Source organism: Rhinoraja longicauda, chromosome 37 (assembly GCF_053455715.1).
Source record: "Rhinoraja longicauda isolate Sanriku21f chromosome 37, sRhiLon1.1, whole genome shotgun sequence".
Classification (NCBI taxonomy): domain Eukaryota; kingdom Metazoa; phylum Chordata; class Chondrichthyes; order Rajiformes; family Arhynchobatidae; genus Rhinoraja; species Rhinoraja longicauda.
Window position 1 is genome coordinate 15,003,516 of NC_135989.1, and position 16,865 is coordinate 15,020,380.

At 44.7% G+C, this 16,865-nt stretch overlaps 1 protein-coding gene and 1 long non-coding RNA gene across 2 annotated transcripts in view; one reads left to right on the forward strand and one right to left on the reverse strand.

Moving 5' to 3' along the window:
- LOC144610532 (uncharacterized) overlaps window positions 1-16,865 on the forward strand; it is a 43,658-nt gene that overhangs the window by 19,375 nt on the left and 7,418 nt on the right. The gene's annotated exons all lie outside the window — the stretch shown is intronic.
- LOC144610529 (interleukin-12 receptor subunit beta-2-like) overlaps window positions 1-16,865 on the reverse strand; it is a 30,955-nt gene that overhangs the window by 13,337 nt on the left and 753 nt on the right. Inside the window, exons 2-7 of the mRNA XM_078429310.1 lie at window positions 10,224-10,302; window positions 7,964-8,075; window positions 5,303-5,457; window positions 4,049-4,200; window positions 2,885-3,050; window positions 920-987 (exon numbers count right to left, since the gene is read on the reverse strand). Of these exons, the coding sequence (XP_078285436.1) occupies window positions 920-987; window positions 2,885-3,050; window positions 4,049-4,200; window positions 5,303-5,457; window positions 7,964-8,075; window positions 10,224-10,299 (729 nt within the window). The 5' untranslated portion in view covers window positions 10,300-10,302. The remainder of the gene's footprint in view (window positions 1-919; window positions 988-2,884; window positions 3,051-4,048; window positions 4,201-5,302; window positions 5,458-7,963; window positions 8,076-10,223; window positions 10,303-16,865) is intronic.

Genomic DNA, 16,865 nt, shown 5'->3' on the forward strand with positions numbered 1-16,865 from the left:
CCAATGTTATCAACGAGGGGCTGAGGAAGACCAAGAGAATACAAGAGCAACAACGTACAATCCCTGCAATAAGCAGTATCGACTATATATTAGAATACGGTATAAACTAGAATAACGAAACACTGTGTTTGAAGAACTGGACATAGCAAGGGCTCAAATCATATCGCAGCGTCAAGATTCACCCGCCAAATGGTGAGAATGAAGGTCTACAGTTCAAAGGTAAGTAGAGAAATTTCTGAAGAGAAAAATACAGAAAGAAAGAGATAAATCAATAAGGTGGCACACTGGTGCAGTGTTGAGTTGCTGCCTTACAGCGCTTGCAGCGCCAGAGATCCGGGTTCAATCCCGACTAAGGGTGCTGTCTGTATGGAGTTTGTACGTTGCCGCGTGGGTTTACTCCAGATCTTCAGTTTCTACCCGCACTCCAAAGACGTACAGGTATGTAGATAAATTGGCTTGGTAAATGTGAAAACTGTCCCTAGTGTGTGTAGGATAGTGCAGGGATCGCTGGTCGGCATGGACTCGGTGGGCTGAAGGGCCTATTTCCGCACTGTATCTCAAAACTAAAAAGAGAAGGACGCATCGATAGTAGAAGCAAGTATTAAACTCTCAAGGTAATTCTGGTATTGATGTAAAAGAAACGAACTATCAATCATCATATTTGAGAGGAAATGAGCCCGCAGGGAGGTTCTGTGGTCATCCTCGCAGAATCTGTTACACAGATCTTGACCTCAAGTGCTGCCTGTGTGGAGTTTACATATTCTCTCTGTGCCCATGTTAGTTTTCCTCAGGAGCTACATCTTCCTCCCACACCCTAAAGATGCGCTAGTTGATAGCTTATTTGCTGAGTGTAAATTGCTTCTAATGTAGTTGAATATGAAGTTGATGTGCATGTGAAAAAGAACAGGTTGCAGGGTACCTTCCAGAGCAGAGTAATGTTTCCTTGTCCTCTTTGCATAAACCACACATCGAGAATACCGACAGGTTCTAGGAATCAAAATAATGTACAGATAAGAGAAGGAGAGGTACATCTCTTATGCAGTGTTATACTGAGTGTTTAAGTGTAGGAAGGAGCTGAAGATGCTGGTTTACACCGAAGATAGACACAAAATGCTGGATTAACTCAGCCGGACAGATACAATCTCTGGATAGAAGGAATGGGTAACATTTCGGATCGAGACCCTAGTCAGGGGGGAGGGAGACACAGAGACATGGAAGAGTAAAGTGTGAAAACAAGACATCAAAGGGGACGTAGATCAAAGAAAATGTAAAATAGATGATTGTTAGCTCGGGGAAGATGTGAAGCAACATGCTCAGAACATGCATTGTCAATGACATCAAAGAGTGCGTGGTGTGTGTAGGAGTGTTAAGGTAAAGTGTATGAGGTAAATCAGAGGATTTTATAGTGAGAGAGAACAGAGGGCCCATTGAGGACTAAATGGAACACTTTGTAACTTTATCAGCGCCCTCTATGTGGCGACTCTATACATACTTGTGTACGCAAAACAAAGAATCTCACTATCACATGTGATAATAAAGTGTCATTAATTAATTAATTAATGACATTTACATGTGACATTAATTAATTATTTCCGTAATTGTTTCATTCATTCTGACCATCCATGATCTTATTGAATGGTGGAGCAGACTTGATGGGTCGAATAACCTAATCCTTGTCCTAATTTGTATGTTTGAATTTGTGTGTGCCAAGAAATGCTGTAGCTCTCAGGGACGCATTCAGAGACTGACATCGAGTGCTGCTGGAAGGTCATCAACTCGGTGAAAGACGCTCTTTGGTCTGCCCGAACTTTGTTGGCCTCCCAGCGGAGCGAGCTGTCCGTCGGGGAATGTTGCCGACTGGCCCGCTGCAGACTGCAGGAGTACTTGCTGAGGGACTCACTGAAGCTCGGTGCAGCCAACGCCAAGGCTCTGTGGGGGAGGACTACAGTCTAGGGTCCTTCCGTTGCTGGACATGGGGGGCAGGGTGTGGTGGAGACAGACGCCCCTCCAAATAAGGGATTCTGTGTAAAATTGGAAATGAATATCTGCATTGAATGTGTAACCTCCGGAAATGTCGGATGGGGTTTTTGAAAAGATGTTTTGTAAATATTTATTACTTGAATAAAGTATTTTTTGATATTTAAAAAAAAGTGAGGAGGGGAAGGTACACCATGGAGTGTTTCCATGACATGTGTGGAAGAAATGATGGACTGTTAAAGTAAGCAGTGTATGGTGTATTGTAACCATTACAGTCAGGTTGTATGGGATCTCATCACGTTTGACCAATTTATTGGAGTTCTTTGAAGAAGTAACATGTGCCGTGGATAAAGAGGAACAAGTGGAAGTGCTAAACTTGAAAGGTCACAGTGAGATGTGTTGGGAATACCAGAGGATATTTTGGTGATAAATGTAATAAATATCATAGGACACTACTGTGAAGGATATGAGATATATATCTTGGAGTGTTGCAATGATGGGCGTTAGATATATCCATATTATTGTACGTTTAGATTAGTTTAGCATTACAGCGCAGAAACTGGCCCTTCGGCCCACCGAGTCCACACCAACCAGCGATCCCCGCACACTAACACTATCCTACACACTAGGGACAATTTACATCAATACCAAGCCAATTAACCTACAAACCTGTACGTCTTTGGAGTGTGGGAGGAAACCGAAGATCTCAAGGAAAACCCACGCAGGTTACGGGGTGAATGTACAAACTCTACAGACAGCGCCCGTAGTCAGGATCAGACCCAGGACTCTGGCACTGAAAGGCAGTAGCTCTACCGCTGTGCCACCCTGCGCCCATAAGTGTTTGGTAAATCATCATTATCAGGATGGTTGTGGATGATGTTGCATTGAAGGACAGGTTTCCACTTACTGGCTTCTTGGGTCATGGCACCAGTCACTGCACTCCAATCACTCCACAGTTTCCGGTTCGTTTCCTCTTCTCGCCCACATCGGACACGAAATTCATACTGTGTGAATGGTTGCAGATCTTCCAGAATGTAACCTACTGCATGGACCTCAACTTCATCAGGTGAAACCTTAATAATAAAAACAGAACTGTTGATTAACTTCTGGTTTCGCAGAAAGTGAGAATCTCCTAATACTTGGTCTTGGTGGCCAATCTGTGGAATTCAATTCAGTGGGTAGTTTTAAGGTGGAGTTTGACAGATTCTTGATTAGTGTTAAGGGTTATGGGGAGAAGGCAGGAGATTGGGGTTGAGGGGGAAAGATAGATCAGCCATGATTGAATGGCGGAGTAGACTTGATGGGCCTATGACTTATGAAAATGCTATTTCTCAATGGGATGCTGAGGGGATACTTGTTCTGACAGACACTGTTGAATACGGCATCAAATGAGAAACTTGACATTTATTTTTATTTATTTATTGATTGTGGTCATTTGTGGTCAGGCTAATCTGACTTAAATGGGACCGTAAATCAGGCAGGTAGACACAAAATGCTGGAGTAACTCAGCAGGTCAGGCAGCATCTCAGGGTTGAAGGGATGGGTGGCGTTTCGGGTCGAGACCTTCTGAAGATGGGTCTCGACTCGAAACGGCACCCATTCCTTCTCTCCCGAGATGCTGCCTGACCCGCAGTTACTCCAGCATTTTGTGTCTACCTTCGATTTTAAACCAGCATCAGCAGTTTTTTTCCCCCTAAATCAGACATGTCGATCCATCATTTGTGAGCGCAGATCCCTGATCCGAGCACTCTTGCGAGCCAGATCACAATGCCTCTAACCACCACTTGAACGGTGAAACATCCCTCTTACCCTATGTATCTAGCCAGGGTAGACACAAAATGCTGGAGTAACTCAGTGGGTCAGGCAGCATCTCAGGAGAGAAAGAATGGGTGACATTTCGGGTTGAGACCCTTCTTCAGACTGATGTCAGGGGAGGGGGCGGGTCAAAGATCTATGTATCTCGCCTACTACGTATCTAGCCAGATCTTTCTACCCAACCGGAGCTCCGGGGGAACTGGCCGAAGGCTTATTACCTTTAAATGTTGGAGTGTCAGGCCAGAGGCCACCTTACCTCATTCCAATTTTCCTGGCCTGCCAATCTGTACTGAAGCTCATACTGTATGCTGATGAATTGGTCGAGGTTGGCAGGTTTCGCCCATTCGATCGCTATGTTTGTGGGATCATCGGGTTTGGCGGACACATTAACTGGAGGCTGGGGCTTCACTAAAGCAATGACAAAGCACGGCATCAAAAAGTATAAGCAATCCCTGAAAGAAGCAGTACTGAGTAAAAGCAACTTGTGAATGTAATCTTTATGGGTCTATCAGCCATATCTGTTCGTCATCTGTGTTGTCATTATCTTTAGATAGACCTGATCATTCCCAGGTACTTAGCTTTCAATTTTATATATTTTCTACATTTTAGCTTAACCCAAACTCTGTGGCATGTGTCCTTACTCGCAAGAGTTCAGTCTGAAGAATAGACAATAGACAATAGGTGTAGGAGGAGGCCATTCGGCCCTTTGAGCCAGCACCGCCATTCAATGTGATCATGGCTGATCATTCTCAATCAGTACCCCATTCCTGCCTTCTCCCCATACCCCCTGACTCCACTATCCTTAAGAGCTCTATCCAGCTCTCTCTTGAATGCATTCGGAGAATTGGCCTCCACTGCCTTCTGAGGCAGAGAAGGGTCTTGACCCGAAATGTCACCCATTCCTTCTCCCCCGAGATACTGCCTGACCCGCAGAGTTACTCCAGCATCTTGTGTCTACCTTGTCCTTACTGGAATTGAGTCCTGTTCATTCACTATTTTGCTTTAATTGAATTATGTTGGTCTTGGTTAAGCAATGCTTTCTTAAAACCTCAATTCAAACTCCTCGTGGCCACCCTCCCTTTCTCTACTGAGCCTGCCCCCCCCCTCCCTCTTTTTTTCCTTCCACTGTGGTCTCTTGAACATCACTACATATAATCTCTCCCCCCTGGCACCCACACCTTCAAGGGTCAAAGTCATATCATATCATATCATATATATACAGCCGGAAACAGGCCTTTTCGGCCCACCAAGTCCGTGCTGCCCAGCGATCCCCATACATTAACACTAGCCTACACCCACTAGGGACAATTTTTACATTTACCCAGCCAATTAACCTACATACCTAAACTTCCTTTACTGAAACTGTCACATACTTGCATTCTCCTCGAGCCACTTTTCCTGAAATGGGTGCCACCGAAATGTAAGCACGTTATTAATTCCCTGTCATTCAGTTTTACAAAACACCCACGACAATTTATGAAAACGTTGACCCTCGGAATATCGCTGGTACCTATGTCTTCGATGATGAATTCCAGACTTGACAGCAGCGTGTTGTTGACTTCTACCCAAGCAACGTAGCTCTTCCCTGCGGAGAGGATCTTCCTTTCTAGGGTCACCGAAGGCAAGAGGGTCGGAATACGAAGCGGTTTATTGCTGTGGACGGAACTAAGAGAAACTCATCAGTCATCGCCGCAGCCTTGCAGTTACCTCAACACCAGTAGCACACGTCCTTTGTCACCGGTCGCATCCCCTCCACAGGTCCTTGTTCACCTTGGTCATTTGTACCTGGTCCTTGATTAAAGCTACTAGGTCTTGTATCACGTCACTGGTTATCTTGGGCCTTGAAAACTGGTTGCCAGTCGCTGATTGAAAAGTACCTTTCAGCACATTGGTTGGGGGTAGGGTAAGAGTTCTAAGTCTTGAGACTATCTGCATGTAGAATTGTTCTCCAACTTCACTTTTGAAAGATGGGACTCTATTTCTTAGACCCTGCCCCATGATAATAAACCACTTGGTAAATGAAAATAGTGCATCTCTGTCTTCCTGATCAGTACCCAATTCGCTGGAATTTAGAAGACTGAGAGGGGATCTTATTGAAACATATAAAATTCTTAAGGGGTTGGAGAGGCTAGATGCGGGAAGATTGTTCCCGATGTTGGGGAAGTCCAGAACCAGGGGTCACAGCTTAAGGATAAGGGGGAAGTCTTTTAGGACCGAGATGAGAAAACATTTCTTCACACAGAGAGTGGTGAGTCTGTGGAATTCTCTGCCACAGAAGGTAGTTGAGGCCAGTTCATTGGCTATATTTAAGAGGGAGTTAGATGTGGCCCTTGTGGCTAAAGGGATCAGGGGGTATGGAGAGAAGGCAGGTACAGGTTACTGAGCTGGATGATCAGCCATGATCATATTGAATGGCGGTGCAGGCTCGAAGGGCCGAATGGCCTACTCCTGCACCTATTTTCTATGTTTCTATGTTTCTACCCCTCAATATCTTAAAATCTCTGAATTAATCCTAACTCGAAAACACATTCCTTGACTGTTTCTGCGTTCCGCAGAGACCGTTCACTCCGTAACTCCCTGGTCCACTCGTCCCTTCCTACCCAAACCACCCCATCCCTGGGCACTTTCCCCTGCAACTGCAGGAGATGCAGCACCTGTCCCTTTACCTTCCCCCTCAAATCCATCCAAGATCCCAAACAGTCTTTCCAGTTGAGACAGAGGTTCACCTGCACCTCCTCCAACCTCATCTATTGCATCCGCTGCTCTAGATGTCAACTTATCTATATCGGCGAAACCAAGCGCAGGCTCGGCGATCGCTTCGCTGAACACCTGCGCTCGGTCCGCATTAATGCAACTGATCTCCCGGTGGCCCAGCACTTTAACTCCCCCTCCCATTCCCAGTCTGACCTCTCTGTCATGGGCCTCCTCCAGTGCCATAGTGAGGCCCGCCGGAAATTGGAGGAGCAGCACCTCATATTTCGCCTGGGCAGTTTGCGGCCCGGTGGTATGAACGTCGACTTCTCCAACTTCAGATAGCTCCTCTGTCCCTTCCCCTCCTCCTTCCCAGATCTCCCTCTATCTTCCTGTCTCCACCTATATCCTTCCTTTGTCCCGCCCCCGACATCAGTCTGAAGAAGGGTCTCGACCCGAAACGTCACCCATTCCTTCTCTCCCGAGATGCTGCCTGACCTGCTGAGTTACTCCAGCATTTTGTGAATAAATGTATTGTATTGCACTGTCTAATTGTATTGTACTGTACTGTCATCCCTATGTTTTGCATTTGTCTTGCACTATGGCCCCCGGAGGCACTCTGTTTCATCCCATTCGTTGCATGATCTGTAAGGAGTGGAATGACAAATAAACTAACTATTACTAACTACTAACTATTATATACAGGAAAAAAACTGTAGATGCTGGTTTAAATCGAAGGTAGACACAAAATGCTGGAGTAACTCAGCGGGTCAGACAGCACCTCAGGAGAGAAGGAATGGGTGACATTTTGGGTCGGAACCCTGCTTCAGACTGATCAGTCTGAAGAAGGGTCTCAACCCAAAAAGTCACCCTGTTAACTTAACTTCGCAGTCTAGTTTTCATTCTAGGTTAGTGACCATATAATCCTCTTTGGTGATATTTCTTGAGAGATATATATTGGCTCAAGGATGCAAGGATAACTCAATCCACTTTGGATCTTTCTCATCCATCTGAAAGAGCAGAGGAGTAGATGGGAGAGCCAAGGAACTGCAGATACGGATCCTTGAGCAAAACACAAAGTGCTGGAGGAACTCGGTGGGCCATGCAACACCTGTGGAGGGAATGAACAGATGACATTTCGGATCGGGATCCTTCTTCAGATTCTGAAGATGGGTCCTCTGTTTAATAAATCTGAAGAAGGGTCTCGACCCGAAACATCACCCATTCCTTCTCGCCAGAGATGCTGCCTGTCCCGTTGAGTTACTCCAGCATTTTGTGTCTATCCTCTGTTCAATATCTGATCTCAATCAACAGAACCTTCAAATTTCAGAATAATATGTTAAACTCAGTACTTCAGTGGAATGTCAGTCTGGATTATATTCTAACAACTGAACAGGCACAGCTCTGATGGAAGATGAATTACCATTTGTGGCCCAAGTTACCCTTCCACAGTAAGTGATGATATGAAGTCAAGACTCACCTGCTCTTCATCTCCAAGTGGAACATGTACTCAGTGGTCTTCCAGGTGTCATGGATTGGGCTCCAGGTACAGATCACCTCCGAGTTCTTGTCCACTCTGAAGCAGAACATGTCTTGGGATAAAAGTGATGAGGAAACAGTGAGGGTAAAGTACATTTATGGGGCAGCATCATGATTGGCATTCCTGTGGGTCTGATTTAACATATGATCCTGACCTTGTTTCCTAACTGAGTTGACATGGTTAATTAACAGAATTTAAATTCCCAATTGTTGCAGTGGATTTGACCTTATTTCTCTGACCATTTAGAGCAGATGTTTATCCTGTAACTATGTGTATGAAGGAACTGCAGATGCTGGTTTAAACCGAAGATAGGCACAAAAAGCTGAAGCAACTCAGTGGGACAGGCAGCATCTGGAATGGACCCAAAACATCACCCATTCCTTCTCGTATAAGAAAATAACTGCAGATGCTGGTACAAATCGATTTATTCACAAAATGCTGGAGTAACTCAGCAGGTCAGGTAGCATCTCGGGAGAAAAGGAATGGGTGACGTTTCGGGTCGAGACCCTTCTTCAGTCTGAAGAAGGGTCTCGACCCGAAACGTCACCCATTCCTTCTCTCCCGAGATGCTGCCTGACCTGCTGAGTTACTCCAGCATTTTGTGAATAAACCCATTCCTTCTCTCCAGAGATGCTGCCTGTCCCGCTGAGTTGCTCCAGGTTTTGGTGCCTATCTTCGGTTTACACTGTGCTTGCTTAGCTATTCTGGATATTCTTAAGCATATTCCTGTTGTCTTGGGACAGTGTTTGTCAGCTGACCTTATCTATGTTCCATGAGTCTGGCATACGAGATCCCATCCTTTACCAAGGCCTCAAGCCTCAGTCAAATATTCTTACTGGCCCCACTAATGACTGTTGACATTGACCTTGGCAATAGTCCAGAGCAGGGAATACCTGCCATGCCAAGTCAGGATGGCTTGGTGGAGAAGGCCTCTCCCTGTGTGGCACTGATATCCAATATGCATTCTTTTGCACCCTATCTGCCTGTGCTACCACTTTCATGGATCTTTAGGCTTGGACACCAAGGTCTCTCTCTTCCTTCAAACTTTGCTAGGACCTTACCATTCACTCTGTATGTCCTACCCTTACTTGATCTCCCAAAGTGGATTACTTTGCATTTATTCAGGATTCAATTCCGTTGTTCTAATTTACCAGCTGATCAAAAACATTGTGTAGCCTGAGAATATCCTCCTCATTTTCCAAAACACCATCAATTTTTTTGTCTTATTCTTTCACAATATTTAAATATCTCACCTGATCAGTCCCTTATTTTCTCAAATGTGAGAACATGCCAATTAATTTGTTGAAATCTCAGAGCCTGCTGTATATGCTATCCACAGCACACTAACTGGCTCCAGACAGGTTTTGCATAGGATCGCTATAACCTCTTGTCTTTTATATTGCAAACCATTTGTGATTAACCATTTGTAGAATTCTTTTAACTGGCTTCCTAGATTTATCAGTGTTGCTTTGAATGTCCCGTGAAGCTCTACTCTCTAGATTGCAGTTCTGATACCTCGCACTGAGTCCATTCCCATCCACTGTGTAACCCCCAGTTATTGTGTTCACCACCTTCCTCACTTCACACTGATTCTGAATCCCATCCTCTGACATTAACCCAGTCCAGTCACATCAGCATCTTTTTGCAGCGTCTGTTAAAGATATATCCATGCTCCACTTAATTAAACCAGTCCTATGCCCCTACTCAAGCACTCAGGTCTTCTGATGTTGGCTCACTGCCGTACCAATAAGAAAATTGGTGAAGCAGCCTTTTTCAATTACGCCCCAAGCTGTGGAATATCCTACTCAGGGCTGTGAGAGACACCCACTCAGTTGACATTTTTAAACGGGAGCTAAAAACCTATCTTTTTAATCAAGCTTTTAACTGATTTTACTTCCTTTGTCCTTTTACACTTTCAATTTTACATTTTATATTTCTATATCAATCTGTGCTTTGTATGCTATTAACTGCCTATGCCCTTACTGTTTTAAATTGTAGTTTTGTTTAGACCTGTGTTTGTTTTTGTAGAAAGCACTTTGGGCTGCATTTAATTGCATGAAAAGTGCTATATAAATAAAGTTGTTATTGCTATTATTTATTATTTGCTTAAATATACATGGAGTGATATTTTCACTCTTGTTAGGGTTGGATTTCTTGATCTGGGATCTGGGATTGAAGGACCAAGGGTCACAATTATCACCTGTCTGGTTGCTTTGTTGATTCAGCAGAGCCGCAGTCAGTAGCAGTTTACAAACTATCCTTATGGTGCCATGCATCACCTGTTGGAAAGAAAAGTTGAAACTAGTGTTACACAGACCAAGCGCTGCAAAAGTAGTCATTTTAGTTTATTGCTGCAGACTGCAGGAGTACGTGCTGAGGGACGCACTGACGCCAACGCCAAAGCTCTGTGGGGGAGGACCACAGTCTAGGGTCCTTCCGCTGCTGGACATGGGGGGCAGGGTGTGGTGGAGACGCTCCTCAAAATAAGGGAAGGGATTCCACGCCAGTGGGCCACATGAGTGGCAAGGGTGGGGGGTAATTTTAGGTAATTGGTGTATTGAATGTATGTATTGAATGTATATATAGCCTCCGAGGATGGAGTTGGATGGAGTTTTGTAAGGAACATGTTTTGTATATATTTATTTCTCGAATAAAGTATATTTTGAAATTTAAAAAAAGTACCGAGGTACAGTGAAAAGGAAAATCACACATTCACTGAAGGTTTTGGTAGATCACCTGGCCAGTGGAGTACACTTTTCCCATACACCAGTGAGCACAAGTCACATGCTTGGTTTACAGTATAGTTTATTGTCACGTGTACCGAGGTACAGTGAAAAGCTTTTGTTGCGTGCCATCCAGTCAGCAGAAAGATAAAACATGATTACAATTGAGCCATTTCCAGTGTATAGATACATGATAAAGGAATAATGTACAGTGCAAGGTAAAGCCAGCAAAGTCCGATCAAGGATACTTCGACGATCACCAATGAGGTAGATAGTGGTTCAATACTGCTCTCTGGTTGTACTACTACCTACCACATTGGTGATCCTCGGACTCCCCTTGATCGGACTTGCTGGCTTTACCCTGCACTGTGTAGGGGCCATGTACAGCTCATCTTAGCTCAGGCACACTCCATTAGAGAAAGAGTTTTCTCAGGCTCCCGGATCATCAACACGATTGGACGGCACGGTGGCGCAGCGCTAGAGTTGCTGCCTTACAGCAATTGTAGTATCGGAGACCCGGGTTCGATCCTGACTACGGGTGCTGTCTGTACGGAGTTTGTACGTTCTCCCCGTGACCTGCGTGGGTTTTCTCCGAGATCTTTGGTTTTCTCCCACACTCCAAAGATGTACAGGTTTGTAGGTAAATTGGCTTGGTAAATGTAAAAACTGTCCCTAGTAGGTAGAGGATAGTGTTAATGTACAGGGATCGCTGGTCGGCGCGGGCCTGGTGGACCAGAAGGGCCTGTTTCTGCGCTGTATCTCTAAACTCTAAATTATGTCTATGAATGTGTTGGAGGTTACATGCAGCCAACAGGTGGAGACAGAGTGTGATTGAACCTTGACCAAAAGTAAAAGGCTGGACTTGGCTCGTCTGTGTTGGTCTTGCGGTGTACAGGAGGCCACATCAGGAGCACCACATGTGCTAGACCAGGTTAGAAGAGGTGCAGGTGAACCTCCGTCTCATCTAGAAGGGCCGCTGGAGTTCCTGCATGGATGTGTTTGAACCTGATATTCTGAGAGTAAATTAGTTCAAATTCCCAGCACAAATTTACACCTTAATCAAGAGTTGCTCCAGTGAAATGCACCACAGGGTGTATTGTAACATTTGTTACATTTAGGGGAAGGAGACAATACCTGAGAGAAATGGCTATGCATTGGCTGGAAGGCATCATACCTCTGTAAATTGGTCTTTGTGTTCTTTAAACTAAACAACCTGTTGTGTAGGAAGGAACTGCAAATGCTGGTTTAAATCGAAGATAGACACCAAATGCTGGAGAAATTCAGCGGGACAGGCAGTATCTCTGGAGAGAAGGAATGGGTGACGTTTCGGGTCAAGACCCTTCGTCAGACTGATGTCTAAACATCCTGTTGTACGTGTTGCAGTTCTCCTTTGTGCCACAAGAGGTGTATAGTGCCACCTGATATCAGAGACTGCTGTACCCCTCACTGCCATTCCTTCTGTACAACAGAGCTGCAAGATGCTGGAGTAACTCAGCGGGACAGGCAGCATCTCTGGAGAGAAGGAATGGGTGACGTTTCGTGTCGAGACAAACCATTGGTCTCTCACATCCAGGCGGACATAAGCCTCCACAGACAATGAATGCTTAGGAAAGAACTGCAGATGCTGGTTTAAACCGAAGATAGACATAAAAGCTGGAGTAACTCAGTGGGTCAGACAGCATCTCGGGTCGATACCCTTCTTCAGACTGAGAGAAAATGTCCTTATTTTATAAAATATATAATTTTATTAAAAATATTATAAAATCTAAATTATATAAAATTCCACAGCCTCCAACCTTATCGTTTCCCAGCCCTGCTCAGCCCGAAACAAGAAACCCTCTAAATCTTTCCTATTCATTTAAATATTGTTATTGTACCTGCCTCAACTACCTGGGGAGAGAAGGAATGGGTGACGTTTCGGGTTGAGACCCTTCTTCAGACAGTCTCGACCTGAAACGTCACCCATTCCTTCTCTCCCGAGATGCTGCCTGACTCGCTGAGTTACTCCTGCATTTTGTGTCTACCTTAGATTTATACCGGCATCTGCAGTTTTTTTTCCTGCCTCGACTACCTCTTCTGGCAGCTCATTTTTTTTAACCTAATCTCTCCATGTCTCTGAGCTCTGTAATCTCTCACCATTTATATTTTATACATTTTTATTGTTAAAAATAGACTTTTTTTTTTTTTTTCCTCAATGTACTCTATTTGCCAGTTCATAAGTTCACTAGTGATAGAAACATAGAAAATAGGTGCAGGAGTAGGCCATTCGGCCCTTCGAGCCTGCACCGCCATTCAATATGATCACGGCTGATCATCCAACTCAGTATCCCGTACCTGCCTTCTCTCCATAATCCCCTGATCCCTTTAGCCACAAGGGCCACATCTAACTCCCTCTTAAATATAGCCAATGAACTGGCCTCAACTACCTTCTGTGGCAGATAATTCCACAGATTCACCACTCTCTGTGTGAAAAAAACCGTTCTCATCTTGGTCCTAAAAGACTTCCCCCTTATCCTTAAACTGTGACCCCTTGTTCTGGACTTCCCCAACATCGGGAACAATCATCCTGCATCTAGCCTGTCCAACCCCTTAAGAATTTTGTAAGTTTCTATAAGATCCAGGAGCAGAATTAGGCCATTCGGCCCATCAAGCCTACTCCGCCATTCAATCATCTATCTTTCCCCCTTAACCCCAATCTCCTACCTTCCTCCCAAAACACCCATACTAATCAAGGATCGATTGATCTCTGCCTTAAAAATAAGTTCTCTCGCATTTACCCTCTCACATTTAACTTGTCCATATCTACTTGTAGCCCCCTTGGCTGCTTTTCATAATTTACTTTCCTATCTTTGACTGTCGTTGAGTATCTTGAACAACCATACCTATAGGCCCGCTGTGGACCGTCCGGTGCGGCCTGCAACCACAACAACCTGGCTGCGGGCGAGGACAGCAGGAGAAGGGAAAGACATTGTGGCCTTCCATCACAGTGAGGAGAGAGAGGACTGGAGGAGACTCACTGTGATGGATGTTTCTTTGATGGATGTTTCTTTTTTGTGTGTTTTTGGGGTTGGGTGGTTTGAGTGCCTGTTTGATGCTTTTATTGTTGGACTGTGTTCTTGGGGGTTTTGGGGTGTGTGATTTGAATGCCTATTTAATGCTTCTATTGTTGGACTGTGTTTTGGGGGGTTTTGGGGGTTGGGTAATTTGGGTGCCTGTTTAGTGCTTTTATTGTTGGACTGTGGGTGATTGAATTAACATTTTGTTCAAGATGGCCGCGCCGTTGTGTTTGGCTGCCTGCCACTGTATGTTTCTTTTTTTCCTAGTCAGATGTGCAGCACTTTGGTCAACGTGGGTTGTTTTTAAATGTGCTATACAAATAAATTGACTTGACTTGACTTGACTATAGGTACTTTCAGCAAAGTCACTTTGTAAACATTGAGTTGAAGCTGCAGCACCCATCCACGTAGAACACAATTTTAAAAACTGTTTGTACTTACTCTCTGTTTCCTGTAAGCTAGACCATGTTCTGTCTTTGTTGGTGTGTTAGCTCCAACAACAAGAGTTTTTTATTTTTTACAATAGTCTTTGATGTGGCCTCTTATCAGATGTAATAGTGCATCCCCCAATTCACCATCATACGCAATATACCACTTCTTCAAAAGAATTCCAATAAATTGGTCAAACTTGACTTTGTCTTCACAAAATCATGTTTGACTTTGCATAATTGCCGTAAGTATTTCTCAATTTCCTGCTATGACGTCTTGAATAAAAGTTCATGTCATTTCCCCTGTTAAGTTTACTGGCCTGCAGTTTTCTGCTTTCTATAAGATCCAGAAAGGACTAACGTTCGCTGTTTTTTTAATATATTCTCCTCACCCGACTTGAAACCTCCCTTAACATCACCGGAAAAGCCCTATCCTGGTTCAAATCTTACCTCTCTGACAGACACCAGTTCATCTCCATTAACAACTGTAAATCCCCCACCGCTCCCCTCCCCCAAGGTGTCCCCCAAGGCTCAGTCCTTGGCCCCCTCCTCTTCATCCTCTACCTGTTCCCCCTTGGTCAATTAATCCGCCGTCATGGTCTCAACTTCCACTGCTTCGCCGATGATATCCAGCTCCTCATCTCCACCAAGTCAATCTCCCCCACCACACACTCTACACTGACAAACTGCATCACTGAAATAAAATCTTGGCTTCAATCAAACTTCCTCAAACTCAATTGCAACAAATCTGAAATCATCATCATTGGTCCAAAAACACTCACCAAATCCACCCAAAACTTCATCCTCAACATTGATGGTCTCCCAGTATCCACCTCACCTCACATCCGGAATCTTGGAATCATCCTTGATCAAACCCTCTCCTTCGACAAACACATCAAACACATCACAAAGACAGCCTTCTTCCACCTCAAAAACATTGCCCGTCTCCGTCCATCCCTCTCCTCCACAGCTGCAGAAACCCTCATCCACGCCTTCATCACCTCCCGTCTGGACTACTGCAACAGCCTCCTCTATGGCGCACCCTCAAAAATCATCAATAAACTTCAATACATTCAAAAATCCGCTGCCCGTCTACTCACACACACCTCGATCCGTGACCATATCACCCCCGTACTTTATAAACTCCACTGGCTCCCCATCCCCCAGAGAATCCAGTACAAAATCCTCCTCATAACCTACAAAGCCCTCCATAACCTGGCCCCATCCTACCTGACCGACCTCCTCCACAGGCACACTCCCACCTGCACCCTCCGCTCTGCCGCTGCCAATCTCCTATCCCCCCACATCCGGACCAAACTCAGATCCTGGGGGGACAGGGCTTTCTCCATCGCTGCTCCCACCCTATGGAACTCACTACCCCAAACCGTTAGAGACTCCTCCACACTCACCACATTCAAAACATCGCTGAAGTCTCACCTGTTCAGTACTGCCTTCAACCACTGAAGGTCACCTCACCTTCTGTCTCCTTTCTCTGTTCATTTATTTATTTACTTATTTATCTATTTATTCATTTCCCTATGTTCTCAAAATCTCTGTAAAGCGTCTTTGAGTATATGAAAAGCGCTATATAAATAAAATGCATTATTATTATTATTATTATTATAATGGAATCTTCCCAAATCTAACCAAATGTTGAAAAGTTAAACTAAGAGTCAACTCTCCCAATACCTTTAAAACCTTGCTAAAAAAAAAGCCATCAGGAGCAGGGCTGTCAACCTGTGGTTCCAGCAATTCTCTTAGTTGGAGATATTGATAATGTTGCATTATGTAAGGACATGATATTATAACTGCTGATAGACACAAAATGCTGGAGTAACTCAGTGAGGCAGGCAGCATCTCTGGAGAGAAGAAACGGGTGACTTTTTGGGTTGAGACCTTTCTTACGTCACCCATTCCTTCTCTCCAGAGATGCTGCCTGTCCCGCTGAGTTACTCCAGTTTTTTTGTGTCTATCTTCGATTTAAACCAGCATCTGCAGATCCTTCCTACACATATTATAACTGCTAATAATCAAGGCAAATTTACTCCCTTTGTATATACATTTTTAGAATTATGTCCCCTTATTTAGATTAGGAAATATCTTAACTTCTGTTTCGACAATGCCTCAACCTTTCCTCTGCCTCCTTGCCCCTTTGTCCATCCCCTGTGGCCTCAGCCATTTCCGTCAAGCCCTGAACTTCTGTGCTATGATTCCGACCTATTCCCTGTGCCATTGACGCCTGCTTCTTCCCCATGCCCTTGACCTCTCCCCAATGCCTTCAACCTCCCCTCTGCCACCCACCTCCACCCCTTCATCAGGCATCAGTCGCTTTGACCTCCCTCTCCCCGTCCCATGGTGGACACACAACTACACATCTCCCCATCCCATAGCATGTTCACAAGTGATAGGAACAGAATTAGGCCATTCGGCCCATCAGGTCTACTCCGCCATTCAATCATGGCTGATCTATCTCCCCCTCCTAACCTCATTCTCCTGCCTTCTCCCCATAACCTCTGACACCCGTAGTAATCAAGAATCCAGAACCAGGGGTCACAGCTTAAGGATAAGGGGGAAGTCTTTTAGGACCGAGATGAGAAAACATTTCTTCACACAGAGAGTGGTGAGTCTGTGGAAT